The 19,263-nt window shown below is 34.0% G+C and overlaps 2 protein-coding genes across 3 annotated transcripts; one reads left to right on the plus strand and one right to left on the minus strand.

Annotated features, from left to right (window-relative positions):
- Nucleotides 1–1,446: 1,446 nt before the first annotated feature.
- Nucleotides 1,447–3,463, plus strand: LOC111782604 (heavy metal-associated isoprenylated plant protein 3). 2 transcript variants are annotated; one of them, XM_023663389.2, is made up of 5 exons: nt 1,448–1,590; nt 1,672–1,819; nt 2,294–2,538; nt 2,623–2,710; nt 2,788–3,463. In XM_023663389.2, exons 1-5 carry the CDS (start codon nt 1,582–1,584, stop codon nt 3,300–3,302), a joined length of 1,005 nt encoding a protein of 334 aa, XP_023519157.2. In that variant the 5' UTR covers nt 1,448–1,581; the 3' UTR covers nt 3,303–3,463. The 2 variants fall into 2 exon arrangements, with proteins under 2 accessions (XP_086976545.1, XP_023519157.2); XM_087120419.1 differs by having other exon boundaries at nt 1,447–1,590; nt 2,294–2,710.
- A 5,252-nt stretch (nt 3,464–8,715) lies between these two features.
- Nucleotides 8,716–9,243, minus strand: LOC111783652 (protein SMALL AUXIN UP-REGULATED RNA 54-like). The gene has a single exon (XM_023664570.2). The coding sequence runs from the start codon at nt 9,169–9,171 to the stop codon at nt 8,740–8,742; it is 432 nt and encodes a 143-aa protein (XP_023520338.1). The 5' UTR covers nt 9,172–9,243; the 3' UTR covers nt 8,716–8,739.
- Nucleotides 9,244–19,263: the final 10,020 nt, after the last annotated feature.

Raw genomic sequence — 19,263 nt, forward strand, 5'->3', positions numbered from 1 at the left:
AAACTCGATAATCTAAAGAAAAAAATCGATCAACCTTACTCATCTCGTACCGTTTGAGTTGAGTTAAGTTTAAATAACTAAAACTTTATAAATTAGATTGGTTCATGCGTTCTTTTAAAATTACGATAAAATATATACTCATTTTATTTTTATTTAACTTCATAATTGTTATTTTTTCATTATTTATTATTCCACAACTTTTAAAAATAATTTTTACCTATTTTAAAAATAATTTTTTTCAAAACCTAAAGAGGGATTAGATTAGCGGACTATGGATGGGTCAAGACGTCGAGTAAAGTCTCCGTCATCTCCAAAAGCGGGGTGGTTAGGTTCGAGTCTGAATTGATCGGGTGGTCGGATGCAATCTAATAGTAGTATATATTTACGGTTTGAGGAAAGTTAAATCTCTGTCATTTGTCTCCTTCCACGCAAGACGACTAGGATCAAATGGATTACAATAATGCTAAGAAAGAAGAAGATCGAGACCATTCTTTTTTAGACAAAGGGCTTGACTTCTATCGGGTCAGCATCAAGGAAGAGTACACCAACTCGTTGGCTATGTAAAAAGAGAGTGGGCTAAAGGGGCTCAGACCGAGAATCACGAAGATGTCGGCAAATTTTAATTAAATATTTAAAAATAAGTAAATATATATTTTATATGTTAACATTTTACCTTTATTAAAAATAAAATTTTAGATAAATTACCTTGATCAATACAAATCAACCCCATTAAAAAAAAAAAATTACCCAACTGAATTAAAAAATTTAACACTCGAACAACTCAGTTAAATTTAAAAAATCACAAACTCGACCCAATCCAATTCACGAACACAAAAGGGACACTGGACACATTTTGGAGAACAAAGATACACTTTTAGTATTTTTATATGTAAGCAAAAAAAAAAAAAAAAAAAAAAAAAAAAAAAAAAAAAAAAAAAAAATATATATATATATATATATATATATATATATATATATATATATTATTGTCAAAATTTTAAATAATATTTTTGCCTTTTCTCTGACAAATATACTTTTCCACTTTATAAGAATTTCCCGAGAAAAATAAAACCATAAATAATTATATTTTCCATTTTTTAATTTTCCATAAATGCCTTAAATATTTAATATATATATATATAAAAAAAAACATAATTCGACATAACGTTTTAAATTAAATTGGTCAAAATGTCTTCGCTCTTTAATTATCATAACCGCAAACTTATGTCTAAATAAATAAATTAAACAATAATTTAACCAAAAATTAACTTTTTTATATTTAATTATTCATAATGTATTTATTTAATCCTACTTTAAATTTTAAAAATCAAATAATAATAATAAACATAAAAGTGAGGGACTAATTTGTAATTTTATATCATCCATACATACATGCATACATACATACATTCATCCATGGAGTATGGCACGTCTTCATCGTCACGAACGAAACCGCTTCCTCTGAAATTTCTCTCCCTCTCTATTCTCTCGCTATAAATACTCTCCCTCTCTAAACGGTTTCCCATCTCTCTAATTTCGATTTCGTTTTGAATTTCAGAGGAAAAAACTACCTGTGTTGCAATGGGCGAGGTGAGTCGACTCGGATTTTTGCTCTGTTTCTGTTCTTCTCTGTGTTTTTTAGGGTTAATTCTTTAGGGTTTTGTTGTACAGAAGAAGACGAAAAATGAGAATGAGAAAAACGGCGATGGAGGCGGAGGGAAGAAGAAGGAAGAGAATCCATTCACTGTGGTTCTTAAAGTCGATATGCATTGTGAAGGCTGTGCCAACAAAATCACCAAATGCGTTAAGGGATTTGAAGGTATGATCACGACGGCCATGGCGGATTCCTGTTTTTTCTTTTCCTCTGTTTGTCCCCTGTTCTGTTATTTTACTGTCAGTTTCAGATATAAATATGCTCTGTTTTCGATTTTCTGCTTTCCGCCATTACTGAGCAGTGAATCGATAATGCTCTGTTTTTTGAACTGTTAACAGGAAGAACAAAAGAGGACCTAAATCGGGTTCCATGTGTATATTTTTCCTCTGTTCTGTCATCGTTATGATTTTACTGTCAGTTTCAGATATAAACATGCTCTGTTTTCGATTTTCCGCTTTCCGCCATTATTGAGCGCAGTGAATCGATAATGCTCTGTTTTTTGAACTGTTAACAGGAAGAACAAAAAAGTACCCAAATCGGGTTTCCATTTGTGTATGTTACCTTTCTGTTATTCGGCAATGAAGAAATCTGACACCATTAATGGAGGCGCTCTGTTTTGTTTGTTTGTTTGTTCTTCAGGTGTGCAGACTGTGAAAGCTGAGATTGAAGGAAACAAACTGACAGTAACGGGGGAAAAAATAGACGCATCGAAACTCCTTGAGAAGCTTTCAAACAAGACGAAGAAGAAAGTGGATTTGATTTCACCACAGAGCAAGAAAGAAAAGGACTCGAAGCCCAAAGTTAAGGGCGATGAAGACCAGACCTCTTCTAATAACAACAAATCCGACAAGAAAACAGAGGAGAACAAGAAGAAACCCAAAGAGGTAAAGAAAAAAACAAGAAACCCTTGTTGGTCCCCTCTGAGATTCCGTTGTTTGATTCTGTTTTCTTCTCTGTTTTTGAAACAGCCGCCGGTGACGACGGCGGTGCTGAAGGTGGCGCTACATTGCCAGGGGTGTATAGAGAAGATTCAAAGGATTACAACCAAATTCAAAGGTAAGAGATGATGAACAAGAAATGGGTTCTTAATTGATTTGATATTTGATTTTGATTTTGATTTGAAATAATGTCAGGCGTTCAAGAGATGTCATTGGATAAGCAGAAGGAGTTGGTGACCGTGAAAGGCACAATGGATGTTAAGGCCTTGAGTGGTTGCTTAACCGAGAGACTAAAACGAGCGGTGGAGATTGTCCCAACGAAGAAGGAGAAAGACAAGGACAATAACAACAACAACCACAACAAAAACGAAGGTGGTGGCGGCACCAAGAAAGAACCTCCTGCAGCCGGCGACGGCGACAGCAATAGCAATGAGAATGGAGGAGGAAAGAAGAAGAAGAAAGGCGGTAACGGTGGAGGAGACGGAGGAGCAACGGGCATGGAAGAGGGTGGTGGAGGTGGGAAAATGGAAGGGTACAAAATGGAGTACATGGGAATGGGAGGAGGAATAGGATATGGATACGGGTTGAACGGGTACGGGATGAGTACTGGTCTCGGGTACGGGTATGGAGCGGGAGGGGTCGTGGGGGAGAATTTACACGCACCGCAGTTGTTTAGCGATGAGAATCCGAATGCTTGCTGGATCATGTAAGGATTAGAAAATGTAAAAATTTAGAAGACGAATCCAATGTCTAGTTGGTAATTTGGTTAGTTTTTGGTAGGGGAGGAGGAATGAAGGAAGGAAGGAAGGTTTTTGTTGTTATTTTGTTGGTTAATATTGGATGAAGAGGGGAATTGATTCCCTTTGGTCTATCATGATGTGTTTGTTTTTTAATATCTTGGCTCTTAATTTGTGCCCATTTTTGCACTTTTACCCCCCACTTGGTCGTTAATCTTACCGTGGTTCGAGAATTTGATCAATCTATATTATATATTTTTTTTAGGTTTAGGATGGGTTACATGTGTGGAAATCCTCCTTTAGTAGATATGTTTTAAAAGCCTTGAGGGGAAGTCCAAAAGGGAAAACCCTAGCATTGGATCTAGGCATTACAAATGGTATTAGAGCTAGACATCATACTATGTGCCAGCGAGAAGGCTATTCCCTAAACGAGACGCTGTGCCAGTAAGGCCGTTGACCTTAGAAAGTAGAGAATTGGGTTGTGAACTTGAACTCTATTGACCCCAAACAATAGAGAATTGGGTACAATAGAGAATTGGGTTGTGAACTCTATTTGAGGTTGCTCGAGTAATGAACTCAACCAACCAACTCGAAATCTCAAGTTAGTCTAAAAGGTTTATGGACCCAATTTGTGCATAAGGGTAATATAGGAAACAAAAAATTCTCTCCATTTTGCCCTTTTCTTTTATCATAAATATATTTTTTTTTCTTCATATAAATCTTAATTGATTGAAATAAATAAATATTAAAAAGAAAAAGATGGAAAATAAGAGTTGTTGAAGAAGAATGAAAGGAATTATATGAGTAATTTGAGTGTTTTGAATATTATTATAAAAAGAATAAACATTTTGGTGAATAATAAAAGATTTAATATTAAAAGTAAAGAAAAAAAATATATTAAATAGAAAAGTAAAAAAAAGAAAAAAAATGATTGGGAGGAAGAAAAGGAGAAAGAAGGTAGGGGCAATTATGGGATAGAAAATATAAAAAGAAAAAAAATAAATAAATAAATAAAAAGATTCTTATTTGGGTAAACGATTTTTCATAATTTTCCATTTGTCTCTTTCTCTCTCTCTCTACAAATGGGTCTGAAAAAGTTGTTGGAAGAGAGAGAGAGAGAGAGAGAGAGAGAATTACTGAATGACTGAGAGTGGGCCCCACTCCACTACTCTGATTATTTGCTGCACGTTCCATTTTATAAATAATATTTTAATTTTTATTATTATTACAAAAAAAAAAAAAAAAAAAAAAAAAAAAAAAAAAAAAACCAAATAATTAATAAAATGAAATTAAAATGGTTAACTTTGTCCTTTTTACTTCACTAAGCCCTTCTGTCCGTTCCTCTCTACCAAAAGATCCCTCCCTTTCTTTTTCCTTTTCTCTTTTATTATCATTCCCCCTTTTTCTTACTTTTTTTTAACCCTATTATTACTAGACACGGTACATTTTACCCACTACCACCTCTCCCGAGAGAAATCTTCGTTTAGCGGCACAGTGGAGGAGGAACTGGGAAAACATTTTTTCTCCGTTAGAGAAATGAGATCGGGACAGAGGATGAAATAGGTGGTGGGGATGAGCTTCCCTATCCTCGCCCCATGGACATGTCTAATTATTACTCACCATCGAGACCCGAACTTAATTTCTGCCTTCCTGTACTCTTTTGTCGAAATTTGTTCAACAAAGCTCTCGTTCAAATCTATTCAAATGAAACTCTCACACCTTCGAGCCTAAAGTTGCTCCCAAAATTTGACGGGGAGTATTTTGGCCTCCCTCACATCTCCCTCTGTAATCCTACTACCGACTAGAGTATGACCAATAACTTCTTTTTGTCTGTTAACCTATAATACGTGTGATGTACGTAATTTCTTCCCATGTTCGTTGCCTGAATTGGGTTGATATTATTGTAACGAGATTGTAATTGAAATATAAGAAAGAAGGGTAATAGAGAGGAGATTAGAGTAGCAATATCATAAAAATCCTAGTTGGGATGCACATTGCTATCTCTTGTGTTACCTTCATCATCATGCCCACCATCCCCTTTTTCCTTTTTTTTTTTTTTTTCTTTTTTCTTTTACTTTTCACAACAATAAACTTTTTCTTTTTTCCTTCTTTTCAAACAAAGGAAAAAAAAAAAAAAAAAAGAAAAAAAAAAGAAAATACTCCGTGTAATCTCAACCCAATATGGATTAGGTTAGGTTACGAGAATCTTTTAAACTAACTTGAACTTTTAGATTGGTTGATTTGATGACTCGAACAACTCGAAAAGTTCACAGCCCAATTTGAATTATTGGGTTGGATTGTCAATTTGTTTGTTTAATTAATTTAAAAAATTATACTCATCTACTCGGTGTCTTACAAATATTAGACATACATTCATAACTAACAACGTATCACTAATATTAGCTATAGATGTCAAATTTTTTTAATCATCATAAAAAATAGGGTCAGTTCAAGTTGTAACTCTATTTTCGAGTCAACCCATCATACTTGCCGACCATCTATGAACTGATCGTATTAACCAACTAAAGTTAGTTTCTGTCACTATATATTCAAAAGAAGCAAAAGGTAACGGTTGGACAATAGTAAAAGGTCATAGCAAACCCCGTAACTACTTGTACTTAAAAATAAGTAAGTGTAATTCCTCCTAGACAATAAAATATGTTGATGTGAGGAGGAACGTATTTGCTAGTTATATAATCTGCAATTGCCTGAATTTGACTTTCAAAGAATTCAACCCAATCCCCCCCGAGAACAAGGGATGAGTAGCTCGAGTTGGTCAGATTCTTGGATTACGAGAAACATTCACATGTTACAACGTAGGGTAACGTAGGATTGTAACCCTATTTTCGGGTCAACCCACAAACCGATCCAAATTTTCGACTTTCAAAGAATTCAACCCAATCCTAATTCAACCTAAATTTTACGGTATAGGGTGAGTAGTTCGATTTGATCAGATTTTTGGGTTATATGAATGCTAATAATGGCTAACTAATTTTTGATATATTTAATATTGAAATGGGTGTACGGAAGGAAAGTGAGACGAAGAGTTGAGATTCTCAAACCGCATGTGATTAAAGGATATGCTTTTTATTATATGCTTTTGCCTTCTTTCTAAAGGGTTATTTAAATTTTTGTATTTTTTTTAAATAAATAAATAAATAAATAAATACTTTTTTGTATTTAGATATGATGATTGCGTGAGCTCAGTCCCATGTGGGATTTAGTAGGCCCTCTTCAAAAATAATATAAATTTATTTAACTTTTAAGCCTTTTTCTATTTCTTTTTTTCTTTTAATACACCAATTTTTACTCGTGTATCTCGTTTAAACACAGTATAGGTATGTACTTATATACTGTTAAAATATTATCACCAATTCAATAGAATCAAGCTGAATGAGAGCATGGTAGAATGACTAAGAAAAACTTAAAAGAATTGAAATTACTATCTATACTAACAAGGTGCACATTCCTTTTTAGTGTCTAAATTTGGAGCAGTTTTGTAATGCCCCTGACTTTATTACCTAGATCCAAGACATTACTGCGTGCATGCATGCCTTTAATAACATATGCATAAATTTTATGAAACATTTCAAAAGAAATCATGGACTTATATGTTTAATTTAAAACAAGAAATAAAAATAACATCGCAAAAAAAAAAAAAAAAAAACAAAAAAAACAAAACTTAACATCTCAGCAATGTCTTGAGTATTTTAAGAAATATTAAGTAACTGTACTGTTGGTTGGGGTCACGTAATTCAAACACACACATGCATGATGTGACCTATCTTTTAAAATACCATAGTCATGACCTTGAGCTCTTTCTAGTCCATGGAGGGTTGAATGTGTGGTGCTTCTCCACACACGACTTACCCACGCACACATGGGTCCACCAGGTTGGTCGTATATGTACCTCCTAGGCCTAGCTTTGTTGGGCTAAACATGCTAACACGTCGTTGGACACCATGGAGGGATAAGCCTGCATGATATCATGATGAACATAAATATCGAAGGTACGTATATGTACTAATATAGTATAACAGAAAAATATCCCGATGCATATGACATATAATATCTCGATTCAACCCAATTACTTTTAAGGAACCTTGGGAGAAACCTGATTTATAAATTTTTTTATTTATTTAAATTAAACGTAACCCGAATAAATTTATAACTCAATTTAAACAATAAAAGTTGGATTGGATTGATCGAATTTTTTGAGTCATATACCCATAAAATGAATAAGAAATAATTCCATAATGTTCGAAATACTTAGAATTAGAGCAATAATTTCCAAAAGGAAAAGAGTGCAATGAATCATTAAAGTATATGTTTATGGTACTAATATTGGAACACTCTAAAAATCAATATTAGTGATTACTCAAATATTAACCTTTTGGGAGCAGAATTTCAAACGTAATTATGATCCCGTCACTATCACTTTCGATTCCAAGCACTATTGGATACTAATAGCATATGATTTGAGAACTCGACCAACCTAAACTACTCAACCTAAATTATAATAATTGAGTTGGGTTAGATCTTTTTTCCAGTTTAGGCTGAGTTAAAATTTTGAAAAATCGAAAATCTTAAATGTACGTGGGTCGATTTTTTTTGGGTTACAACCCAATCCAGCTGTACTTTTAAGATTATTATAAAGATTGAGAATATTTGATTTTTGTTACTGATGTCATTGATGTATGATGACTTGTGAACGTTTGATATTTGAGATTTGTAAGATTTTGATTATTAATGTAACATATACGGTAGATACGTATGATTTTTTAAAAAATAATTAAAAAAAAAAAAACAATAATTTTGTTCTATAATTTGATCTCTCCTTTGTACTAGCCCTAAGCATTGATGTCTCTAATGGGCTTGAATGAGAAAAGTAAATGGGCTAAGAAAAGGAGGCCCAAATGAGAATCCAATGAAGTGTTGTTTTTTGTAATCGAAATGTGATCCTCCACCGTTCTACCGTTCTCTCGTGATTGCTCTTATTCGAATTTTGCTTTATCGGTTTCCTCTACTTATGATATCCTTATACTCGATCATCCTATTGAAAGTCTAAGTTTGACTCAGCCTTAGATCTTCACAACAATACGTGTGATGAACTTTTGAATGTCGATTCAACTGATCCGACTGTGCTAGTTATCATGTCATCTTTCTCGTTCGTTTCTTCCTAGGGTTGACCTCTCCTTCGAACTTAAACTAAAACTATGGGTATGAAACTCATTGATACTCTTTATTATTATTATTATTTTAAATATAACGACAATGGTGTGAAGCTGAAAGAAAGTACATCGGAATAGACACACGTTCATAAATAACCGAAAAACTTATTGAATTTTTTGGACAAGAGGAATTAACCTATTAATTAAGAAAAAAGTAAACCTTTTAAATAGTTTGAGTTTCAATAACTTTGAATAATGGCTTTACACAAAGTTCCCCAAGTAAATGCATCTCTAGAATCTCTTTTAGACTCTAACTTCCATTGCTCAGCCAAAATATTCTCAACCTCACATGGCTGACATGGGATTGTCAATGCACCTTCATGATCAAACCCATACTCCTCAGCTGCTTGCTCCAACAGCCTCAAGAACATAGGATGTGTCAAACAACTCAACGGAACAACGAATCGTTTCGGCTCCTCCCCGTCCACCGCCACCACTGCAAAATGCCCTTCTTTCACGTCCTCTGGTACCGAAGTCGAGTCCACAACTTCATCGAAATCCTCATAACTATTCTCACTACTCGGTTTTCGACCTCGAGATAGACTCTTTTGCAACTTCTCAACGACGACCTTGATACCGTTCTTTCTCTTCATGCTTCTAGACTTGGCCATTTGAGTATAAAATAGAGAAAAGATCCCTTTTTTGGAGTTTTAATTTGATGGGTTGCTCAAAAATTTATGAAATTAGGTGTATATATAGTGTTAATGTGGAGTGAGAGATAAGATTTGAAGAGGTCAAAAAGGTGAAATAGAGAGAGGAAATGGCATGCAAGGTTTTGGACTGAAGTATGTGAAGTTAAGTTAAGAGGAGACCATAGCATGTGAGTAAATGAGTCCATGCATTCAAAGTTCTATGAAGTGTCACTTTTAGAACTGTCATTTCTGCCTCCAAATTATTGAAGTGGTTCTCATGGAATGAAGCAATTCTAAGCCCATATAATCACTTCATTCTTAGATTATGGTTACTTCTTCACACTTCTAGATTATTGAAACGCTACCGAAAATGGAAAGTTCGTCTATGAATTATGTCGTCTAATGTAAGAGATAATACCCGGGTTTGGCTGGTCGAGGAGGCACTCTCCATCTCTAACCTAATTCTTTTGAATATCCGCTTCTGATGCCGACTCAAATTTTTAAATTGAAAATAACTCTGGTAAAGTTGTACAATGGTTAATTAGGGCATGGTTGAGCTTATTTTTGTGTAAAAGTTTGTTTTATTTAAATTATTGAGTTTATGCAGGTCTAATCTTATGTTAAAATTAATGGGGGAATTAGCGTAAATTGAACCAATGATAAAAATTGCTGACAGTTATTTAAGTTTTATGGTTTAGTTTGATGAAATTGAAAATTTATGGTGTATTCTGGTAGAAACGAGCAATGAATAAAGACACCAACTACCCTTCTAAATGTTGATTGTTTGATCCCCACCATAAACTAGAGTATTGGCCTGTTTGAGTTGCACGTCGACAAAAATGTGGTGTCTAAATTGTATGAAAATGCAGAAAGAAGTATGGTAAAATACCAAAACCGATGGATATTCATGAAAAGCAATTAGATATTCGGCCTCACCCCGTTGCAATTAGCGACTCCCACTCAATTCGATGTATGGTTTCATTGCTACCTTTTTTCTTCGTTGGATCTTCAATTCGATGTATGGTTTCATTTTAATCTAGTCACTAACTTACTTCGAAAAAAGAAGGTATGGTGGCTTGACCTAGGGCCTAGTGACATGTTTAAGGCTAACCATGAACTTCCCTTTGTTTAATCTCGGATCGAAGTTTTGTCATTCAAACTAGACTAAGTTTCACTTATAACAATATTCATCTAATATCGTAAAAGTGTTTATCTTTGCTTCTGTTCCCATACAATTTGGACACGCTACTGGTTTGACTTAAGATTATTCCCACAAATCAATCCAAGTATTTTTAGTATATTTTGTCTTCATTGGTTCTTGGAAAAATTTCTAAGAGATCACCCATAAGATTACTCAAAACCAATAACATTCAATTTTGAAATTTCTATGATTGACCCACAAAAAATACACTTTGTTGGCATAGACATTCGAAGATAACGTGTGAAAATAAAGCATGTTAAAAGAGCTCGAGTTAGTTTGTGGGTAGTATTTGAGATTCACTGCACTCGTTTAGTCATTTCTAGTTTAAGCTTAAACCCATTTTATTTGATCAAATCAAGTATATAATCCACTTCATTAACACAAGTATTATGCAAAAAAAATTTTTTTTGTAGTCATTAGAAATATCTGCTCTAAGTTTGAGAATTCGACTAATTCAAGATTAGGTTGAGTTAGATTTTTTTTTTTCATTTGGATTGGGTCGAGTTTTTGAAAACAAAAAATTTGAATCGGTTTACTAGTTAACATTTTTTCTTGTCAGGTTAACCTAACCAACCAAAAAATAGGATTACAACAAAAACTTTAGTGTACTTTTAAAATTATTATGCAAATTAAGAATATTTGACATTTGTAGCTGATGTAAGTGATGCGTTGTGGCTCGTGAATGTTTGATAATTACTTTTATAAAAATTTAATTACCAATGTAACTTGTATAGTAGATTAAGATTTGTTTTTGAAATAATAATAATAAAATAATAAAAGAACAATCTGGCAATCTAGCCCGACAAATAAAGGGTCGGGGAACTCAATTCAAATTGTTGAGGTCATCAACCCAACCATCACGAAATTTCGAGTTGGTCTAGAAAGATGTTTCCAACCTAATTCAACTCAACGCGTATACACCCATAATCGTAAGAGACCATTTACAAAATATGAATATACCCGTCCAAATATGTGACAACACAAGTCCACTGCTAGCAGATATTGTCCACTTTGGCAAGTTACGTATTGGCGTCAACTTTACAATTTTAGAACGTGTCAACTAGGGAGAGGTTTCTACCCTCTTATAAGGAATGCTTCGTTCTCCTCTTCAACAGATGTGAGATCTCATAATCCACCCCTCGTGGGGACCCAACGTCCTTGCTGGCACACAGCCCGGTGTCTGGCTTTGATACCATTTGCAATAGTCCAAGCCCACAACTAGCATATATGTTCACTTTAGCCCATTACGTATCGCCCTCACGGGTTTAAAACGCATCTACTAGAGGTTTCCACACTCTTATAAGGAATGTTTTATTTTCCTCTCCGACCAACGTGAGATCTCAAAAAATAACCCATTTGAAAACTTTATTTCCAAAGGTTTATGATCTCTTACGAGTATACGCGTAGTGTCTATCCTCTTAGAGGATATACCTCAAACAAAAATGTATTCTTGATAATTGATAAGCATAATGAATGAATCATATAATATTGGTTGAATTATTTGATTTGATCTAGATTGCAATGATTGGGCTTTCAAAAAAATATCTAACCAAAACTTTATAAAATTTAATGAGTTTATATGGTAATTTACAAAGGCTATATAAGTGTAATAATATGGTAGAAATGATAAATTAATACATTATGACAATACCAAATGCATTAATATTGGAGACATGAAAGCTAAGCGACAATAAAACATCCACACTTATCGGTACAGGGAGTTGATAAGAGTGGGACAAGAATAATGACAAAATAATAATATTAAAATTAGTGCCAAAATCCTCAATATTGTAATATTAATAATTCATTTATTACATAAATAAAACTCGATCAACCCAATTAACCGAACATAACTATGAACTTATGTGGATCGTGTTACATTCAAATAAAATATTTGAGTTAGTTTGGGAAAATTATGGTCACATTATAAGCTAATATCTTGTATCCATTTATTGTTCTCTGTTTTCGTTATAATTTAATTGATCTGATTTAATACCGTAAACTCTCAATACGGGTTTAAATGTGGTGGTTTTAGCATATATTCTCACTCGGGTTCTAATGCAGATTGAGTTGAATTAAACTAACTCGAAGTTATTATTAATTAAAAATATATCTTTATAACTCATAATATAATTATATATACGTATTTATTTAATTTCATACTTATTTTGTTATTAATCATTTTCAAAAAAAATATATTGTAATTGAGTTACAAATGTTGAAAATAAATAATCATATGTTTCATAAATTAAAATTTTATTTTTATTAAAATAAAAATTTCAATAAATGACTCGACAATCTAAAAAAATTTATATTTAGATTGAGTTAAGTTTATTATTTAAAAATGATTGTTTCAGTTGAAATAATTTATAACCAGAACAATTGAGCTAGGTCTAAAAACGTCAAAACCTGACTCGATCCAACCCATGAACGCCCCTAAATGAGTGAAAAGTAAACTAATGAGAATAAGAGAAGAGCGGACAAGATTTATCAAGTCAAACCCATGAACGCCCCTAAATGAGCGAAAAGTAAACTAATGAGAATAAGAGAAGAGCGGGCAAGATTTATCAAGTCAAACCCATGAACGCCCCTAAATGAGTGAAAAGTAAACTAATGAGAATAAGAGAAGAGCGGACAAGATTTATCAAGTCAGACCCATGAACGCCCCTAAATGAGCGAAAAGTAAACTAATGAGAATAAGAGAAGAGCGGGCAAGATTTATCAAGTCAAACCCATGAACGCCCCTAAATGAGCGAAAAGTAAACTAATGAGAATAAGAGAAGAGGGGGCAAGATTTATCATTAGATTGAGTTAAGTTCATTATTTAAAAATGATTGTTTCAGTTGAAATAATTTATAACCCGAATAATTGAGGTAGGTCTAAAAACATCCTAACCCGACTCGATCCAACCCATGAACGACCTTAAATGAGCAAAAAGTAAACTAATGGGAATAAGAGAAGAGCGGGCAAGAATTAGAATAGGTTAAATCACATGTTTCTAAACGTTTCGAGTATTTAATTGATGTGTAGATTAATAGAAGTATATATCTTAACGAATTGAATACGGGTATAAATAAAAAACGCGTAACGAATTTAATATTGGAAAACAATAATTTATTGGCCCGAAGTTAAAATCTCTGAAACACTGACCCAATATGTTGTGGGAAAGGTATGGCAGAATCTGTGAAGGTACCAAATTAGAGCACGCGAGCAGTTTCCAGAATGTACCTCGGTAACATCGTGTGGCAAGGGATTGGCTCCAATTACACGTGGGATTCCCATCCACCGTCCATTGCTTCTCAGCCTCATCTTTTCACTCATACCCCACTTCATATTAATTTGAATCAAATATGCAGTACAAAATGAAGAAGATATGTAATGTTGTAGCTGACCAAATGGGTCTGTGGAGGAAGACAGCTTGAGCATATATTGCCTATACCTTTTGCTTTTATCATATTCTAGTGGCCCCACGATGCTGTTCTCTGAGTTAAATTACAAGTTTAGTTTATGAACTTCTAAATTTGTATAGTAAACTTTCGGTTTTAGTATCTAATAAAGCTCTGATCTATTCGATATTTTTCAAAATTCAGGAGATGGATACAGATGGGTGTACGAAAGTTCCATGTGAACATTTAGGATGATCTTTGAACATTAGAAGGAATTCTTTCCTATCGAAAAAACATACGTGCAAGTTTTTGTTCTTCATGTTGCGTGCATATAATTAAAACCATATCGATATGAGAGTATTATTTTGTCACAATTTGGCTTGTGGCATTTACGGGCACGAGCACAAAAGGAAGTATTGTATGAACAATTAGGATGATCTTAAGACATTAGAAGGAATTCTTTCCTATCGAAAAATATACGTGCAAGTTTCTGTTCTTGATGTTGCGTGCATATAATTAAAAGTGTGTCGATGCATTTACTACTTATTGTTTTGACTAGAGTCGTGTTGTTTAGGATGATTTGTGTTCGTGAAGTCTAAATCATTTGGAAAAAGGAACACGATATGAAATAAAAGTGTTTTAATCCTTGTATAAGAACTTCATAGTGGATGAGAATATTGTACACATACATGCTTAGTCTCGGGAGGTTTCATTATATTTTTTAATTTGAGAGTATTATTTTGTTACCATTCGGCTTGTGGCATTTACGGACAGAGTTACAATGTTTTGGTTAACCATATATTATTCTAAGATTTATTTTCAAGACCGAAGAAAATCATTCATGTTAATGCTTTAGAATAAAGACTTTGGATATTAAAATGGAATTTGCATACTATGTTTCTTAAGCCATGAACTTGTTTCTTTACATTTTTTGTGTTTAGATTTATGTGCTAAACTCATACGAGCTTTTTTTTATTTTTTTATTTTTGTACTTTTGATATTAATCATCAAGATAAATCTAGATCCTAATTTCCATTAAGTTGATTTCTCGTCGTTTTTTAGGTTTTTGGATATTTTAGATTTAAAAGTCGTTTTCTTTAACACGATTGTCATATCAAATTCCTCAAGTTTCGAACGACAATTTTGTTACTTAAGTAGTGCCCCACGACATTAATGTTATTAGATCAATACCACAATTTTTTTTCGATATATCTGTTACATTAATGTTATTAGCTCAATACCACAATTTTTGTTCGGTATATACTTAGATACTTTGTTTTTGAAATTGTTAGCCACAATTTGATAGTTTTATTGATTAGTTTCATGGGTTTTGACTCTTACTTGCAATTTCAAAAATAATTTCTTGTAACAAAACCAAAACAAGAATCTTGATCACATTGTGAAATTGACCCAAGGATTATGGGTTCATAAAAAATGGGCCTATTTTTGTTGAAATAAATAGCTCTTTGAGCTTTGGGGAAGCTTCGCAAGAAGATGTATAAGATAAGATATTCATCGATTTCAAGAATAATAAAAGATTTCTTCGTTCATTTTTTTTTTTTTGTTACCATTTGTTGTCATGTATGATGGGCCATTTAAGGCATTGTTTTGATATCCATGGCACTCCTACGAGTGGAACCCTCGCCGTTCACCCCTTGTTCTCCACGTGTTGATAGCGTGCATATATGTACGCGCATATCGACTCACCAGGTAGAGCATATACGTAACTCTTGGTCCTGCCTTCAGCTAGTTCCCACTTGCATTGCTGGAGTCATGGAGGGAAAAAGGTCGCATAGTATTGTGGTGTACACATTACTGTATCATAACATCATGGCGATTCTAGAAAACTAACATTCGAAATTGTCAAATCTCTCTTGATTGACCTATTTCATGAAAATTCATTTAAGACTATCGATCTCGTCGAACCAACTTCTATTTTGATTTGCTCCAATAAGTTCTAAGTTTCATTTTGCAAAGTAATGAAAAACTAACTTTGAAAATTACCATTGTTTTTTTTTACGAGGGAAGGACCTCACAAATGTCTAGCCATTTTTCTTATAGAATTAGTGCATTTGTCTATATTTCGAGAAAAAAATATCATTTTCATTCGGTCGTAAATCGAGTTTTGGGAGGAATTCTAGGTATTCACTAGAGAAGGTTTTATCATTCTGGCTTTGCTTCTTCTTGGGCTAAGACGCCAACCTCTATAGGCTTGGTTTGAACTTCGAGAAAATCCAATGACGACTACTTTTGCACCTATTTCTCTTTAAAAAAAGATCATTTTCTTTATTGTGAGACTTTGTAAACGTCATCCCAAATATCTAATCTGAAATTTCTTTGGGTCCCCCTCGACCACCTAGAGGAAATGAGGAACATCTCGTCATAATTGTCTGCTAATTTTGGTTTTGTTCCATCAGCTTCACTCCAACCAAGTAAATCCATGTGAAATTGGAATCCTTTTCATTTTTCTTATCTTGAATCATTCATGAGAAGGAAGGTTAAAATGGCGCAAGAAAGAACAAAATTCATATCAGTCATATAATTAATACCATGGCCGTAATGAAAACCGATTCGAAGTATGGAAAAGTGTAAAGTAGCTCAACTGTAAATGAGAGGAATTATCATTAGGTATGAGAATAAGAATCTATTTGATGAAAGACTTTGGCTTTTGTGTTTGACTCAAGTCTTGATTGAGCTGTCACCCAAAAGAAGCATCGAGACTGAGAAGGAGCCGACTTCCATGGAAAATTTAGACTTTCTCAACCTTTCCTTTTTTACATATTCCCTCTAACCCATTCACTTGAGTGAGACAGAGGAGAGTGGAATTTTGTTTAGTTCGTGACAGACTTGTCACAAGCTCCACGAAGTGGCCACCTTTACTTCGAAGACGAGAACCAAAAGGGAGTTGAAAATGTGTTTTGAATCCTTTTGAATCTTTGTTTTTGTTTCGGCCGAGACTGAAGGAGGTTTTCTCTGTCCCAGAAAAATGAATTAGAAAAGGAGTCTTAGTTGTCCTTAGTGCGGCCTCATAAGTGGTTGTGTCGATGACTTCTTCTCTGCGACGAATCTTTGGGTCCAAATCCATCACAAACTTCTGTAGACTAACCTACAAGGTAGGCTTACATGTTCCATGGTCCCATCGTAGATTTCCTGTCACCGTTAGGTATGACATGTATAAGATAAGAAAAAAAAAATGTCTTTGATTGTGTATATTGTTATTGTTTGCTTATTATCCATATAACTTATGCCCGAGTTTGATAGCCTAGATTATTTTATTACTGAAGCATGTTATTTGATTTAATTGTATGCTTATTATGTAAATTGAGTTAGCGAGTAATAGACGTAAGTAAAGTTGTAAGTTAGTTTTAGAACCATGCTGCCTAGAGAACATGAAAGAGGACGTCGAGGAAAAAGCCCACTATTAGAGGAAGGTGTAGAGGTGAAGAGAGCCCACCTCGCGAGGGCTCAGTAACTCGTACAGACGCAGTTGTGCCACCTCGAGTAGCGCTAGCGGCTGGAATAGATCCCACTACGAACTTGATGTGTGAATCATTTCAAGCAATGATCATACAATGGTAGCCACCCAGTAGGCCAACAACTCGCAATCTACTAGAGGAGCGAGATATTTACAGAATTTCAAGCAGTATGACTCGCACGCTTTCAACGGAACCGTGGGTGACCCAACAGAAGTTCAGTTGTGGATTTTGTCAATGGAGACAATATTTTTGTTAATAGATTGTCCAAACGATCAGAAGGTGTCCTGTGCGTCGTTCATGCTGAGGAAGGACGTAGAATTATAATGGTTGGATAACAGAGAAATTTTTAGTCCCAACGGAAGTACTATAGCCTGCAATTTAGCCTGAGCTAATTCAATATTATATTTTTAAATGGGTGAAAATTACTTGCAAATTTTTCTAACGGTCTAGTACATACATAAATGTATTTTTGAAATTTTTTAAATAAAATATATGTAAAAGAGCTATGTTATATGTTGAATAAATAAAAACATGATGAATTGAGTTGGTTATGAGTTTCTTTTAAACTAAATTTTGTTAAATTGAACCAACAAATTTTTAAGTTAGTCCAAACCCATGCGCAACCTGTAACCCAAACCTAATTCTATTTGAACCGATTTGATAACTCAAATCGATCTGATGTTGACCGACCACTCTTCGGTGACTTTCCAACGGCTCTGTCTTTACAGGAGTTATCTAAAATACCCCTACTCACATGTCTCCACAAGAATCGTTTGAGTTAAATCATCTATAGCAATTAAAAATTTGGTCATACCCTAACTCACATGTGTCTTCCAAAATGATTTGGATTAAATCATCTATAACAATTAAAAAGTTGGTCGTATCAATAGTATTATCATTCTAAGATACCCACCTTATTAATAATGTTACCACTATCACCTTATCAACCGTGTTACCACTACGAAAAATCTAGTGTAATTGACGATGTCTGTGGTTGAGGTAGCACTGTGAAGAATAGTTAAAGGAAAGAGAGAGAGAGACGAGAGTCTGTAGGAGATAGAGAGGGAGTTGTTTTCTCCTTTTTGCACAGTTACCTTCCAAGTAAAAATCTTCATTTTACTCTTACCTAACGTTCACGTGTTACACTTAAAAGTAGAAATTCTTTAAACTTTTGGATGGAATTTGAGATGATGACATAGAATGATATGCTCCGTGTTCATTCAAGTTTATTGTTACACTTTTTTTGTCCAACATTTTAACAAATTTCTATTTTAAAAATGTTAAAAATTGGGAACGTCCCAATAATGAACGATTAAATTGGTACACATAGGGACATAGAAAATTTGATATGATAGACAGCCATAGAAAGAAATGGGACCAAGAGATATGTGAAGAATCTAATCAGCAGCCACATGTATATCAAAAAGATTTCCCTTTTTTTAGTTTACTTCCACTTGGACAATTGTGGAGGTCCCACGTAAGATGCTGCCTCTTATTCCAAATACAGCTAAGCCATGTCATCATCAACTAGTCCCACTCACCAAAAAGTGAAAAGAATAGTGGAAAATAACAGCCATCAAAAGGGTCCACGTAATACGCCATGGAAATGAAAAAGAACCAAAAAGTTCGTAATGCTACCCCTTCACCTGGGGTTCCTCTACTCTCTGGTTAAGATCCAGCTGTCAGTTGTAGATATTTATAATTAAATATAATATAATGTTTGTTCATCCAGCAACTAGATTTTGGACAAATGTGTCCTGTGTCACATTGATTGGGAGGAAGCAGAACCACATGCATTTATATGCTCTTTGGACATTATTCAAAACACCTCACACCTTTGTTTTGTTATCAGAGGCATTATAAGTCTCCAACTTGAATCCAACAACTCCCAAAGTACAGCAATAACTTTTTTGATCCCTCACATTTTAGGGAAAAATCACGTGGCACTTGTAACAAAAGCTCGGATGGATCTTTACTAGTCAAGACATTACTTACCTCTTTAAAAGTT

This window comes from Cucurbita pepo, chromosome 20 (assembly GCF_057944985.1).
Source record: "Cucurbita pepo subsp. pepo isolate OVF chromosome 20, ASM5794498v1, whole genome shotgun sequence".
Taxonomy (NCBI): domain Eukaryota; kingdom Viridiplantae; phylum Streptophyta; class Magnoliopsida; order Cucurbitales; family Cucurbitaceae; genus Cucurbita; species Cucurbita pepo.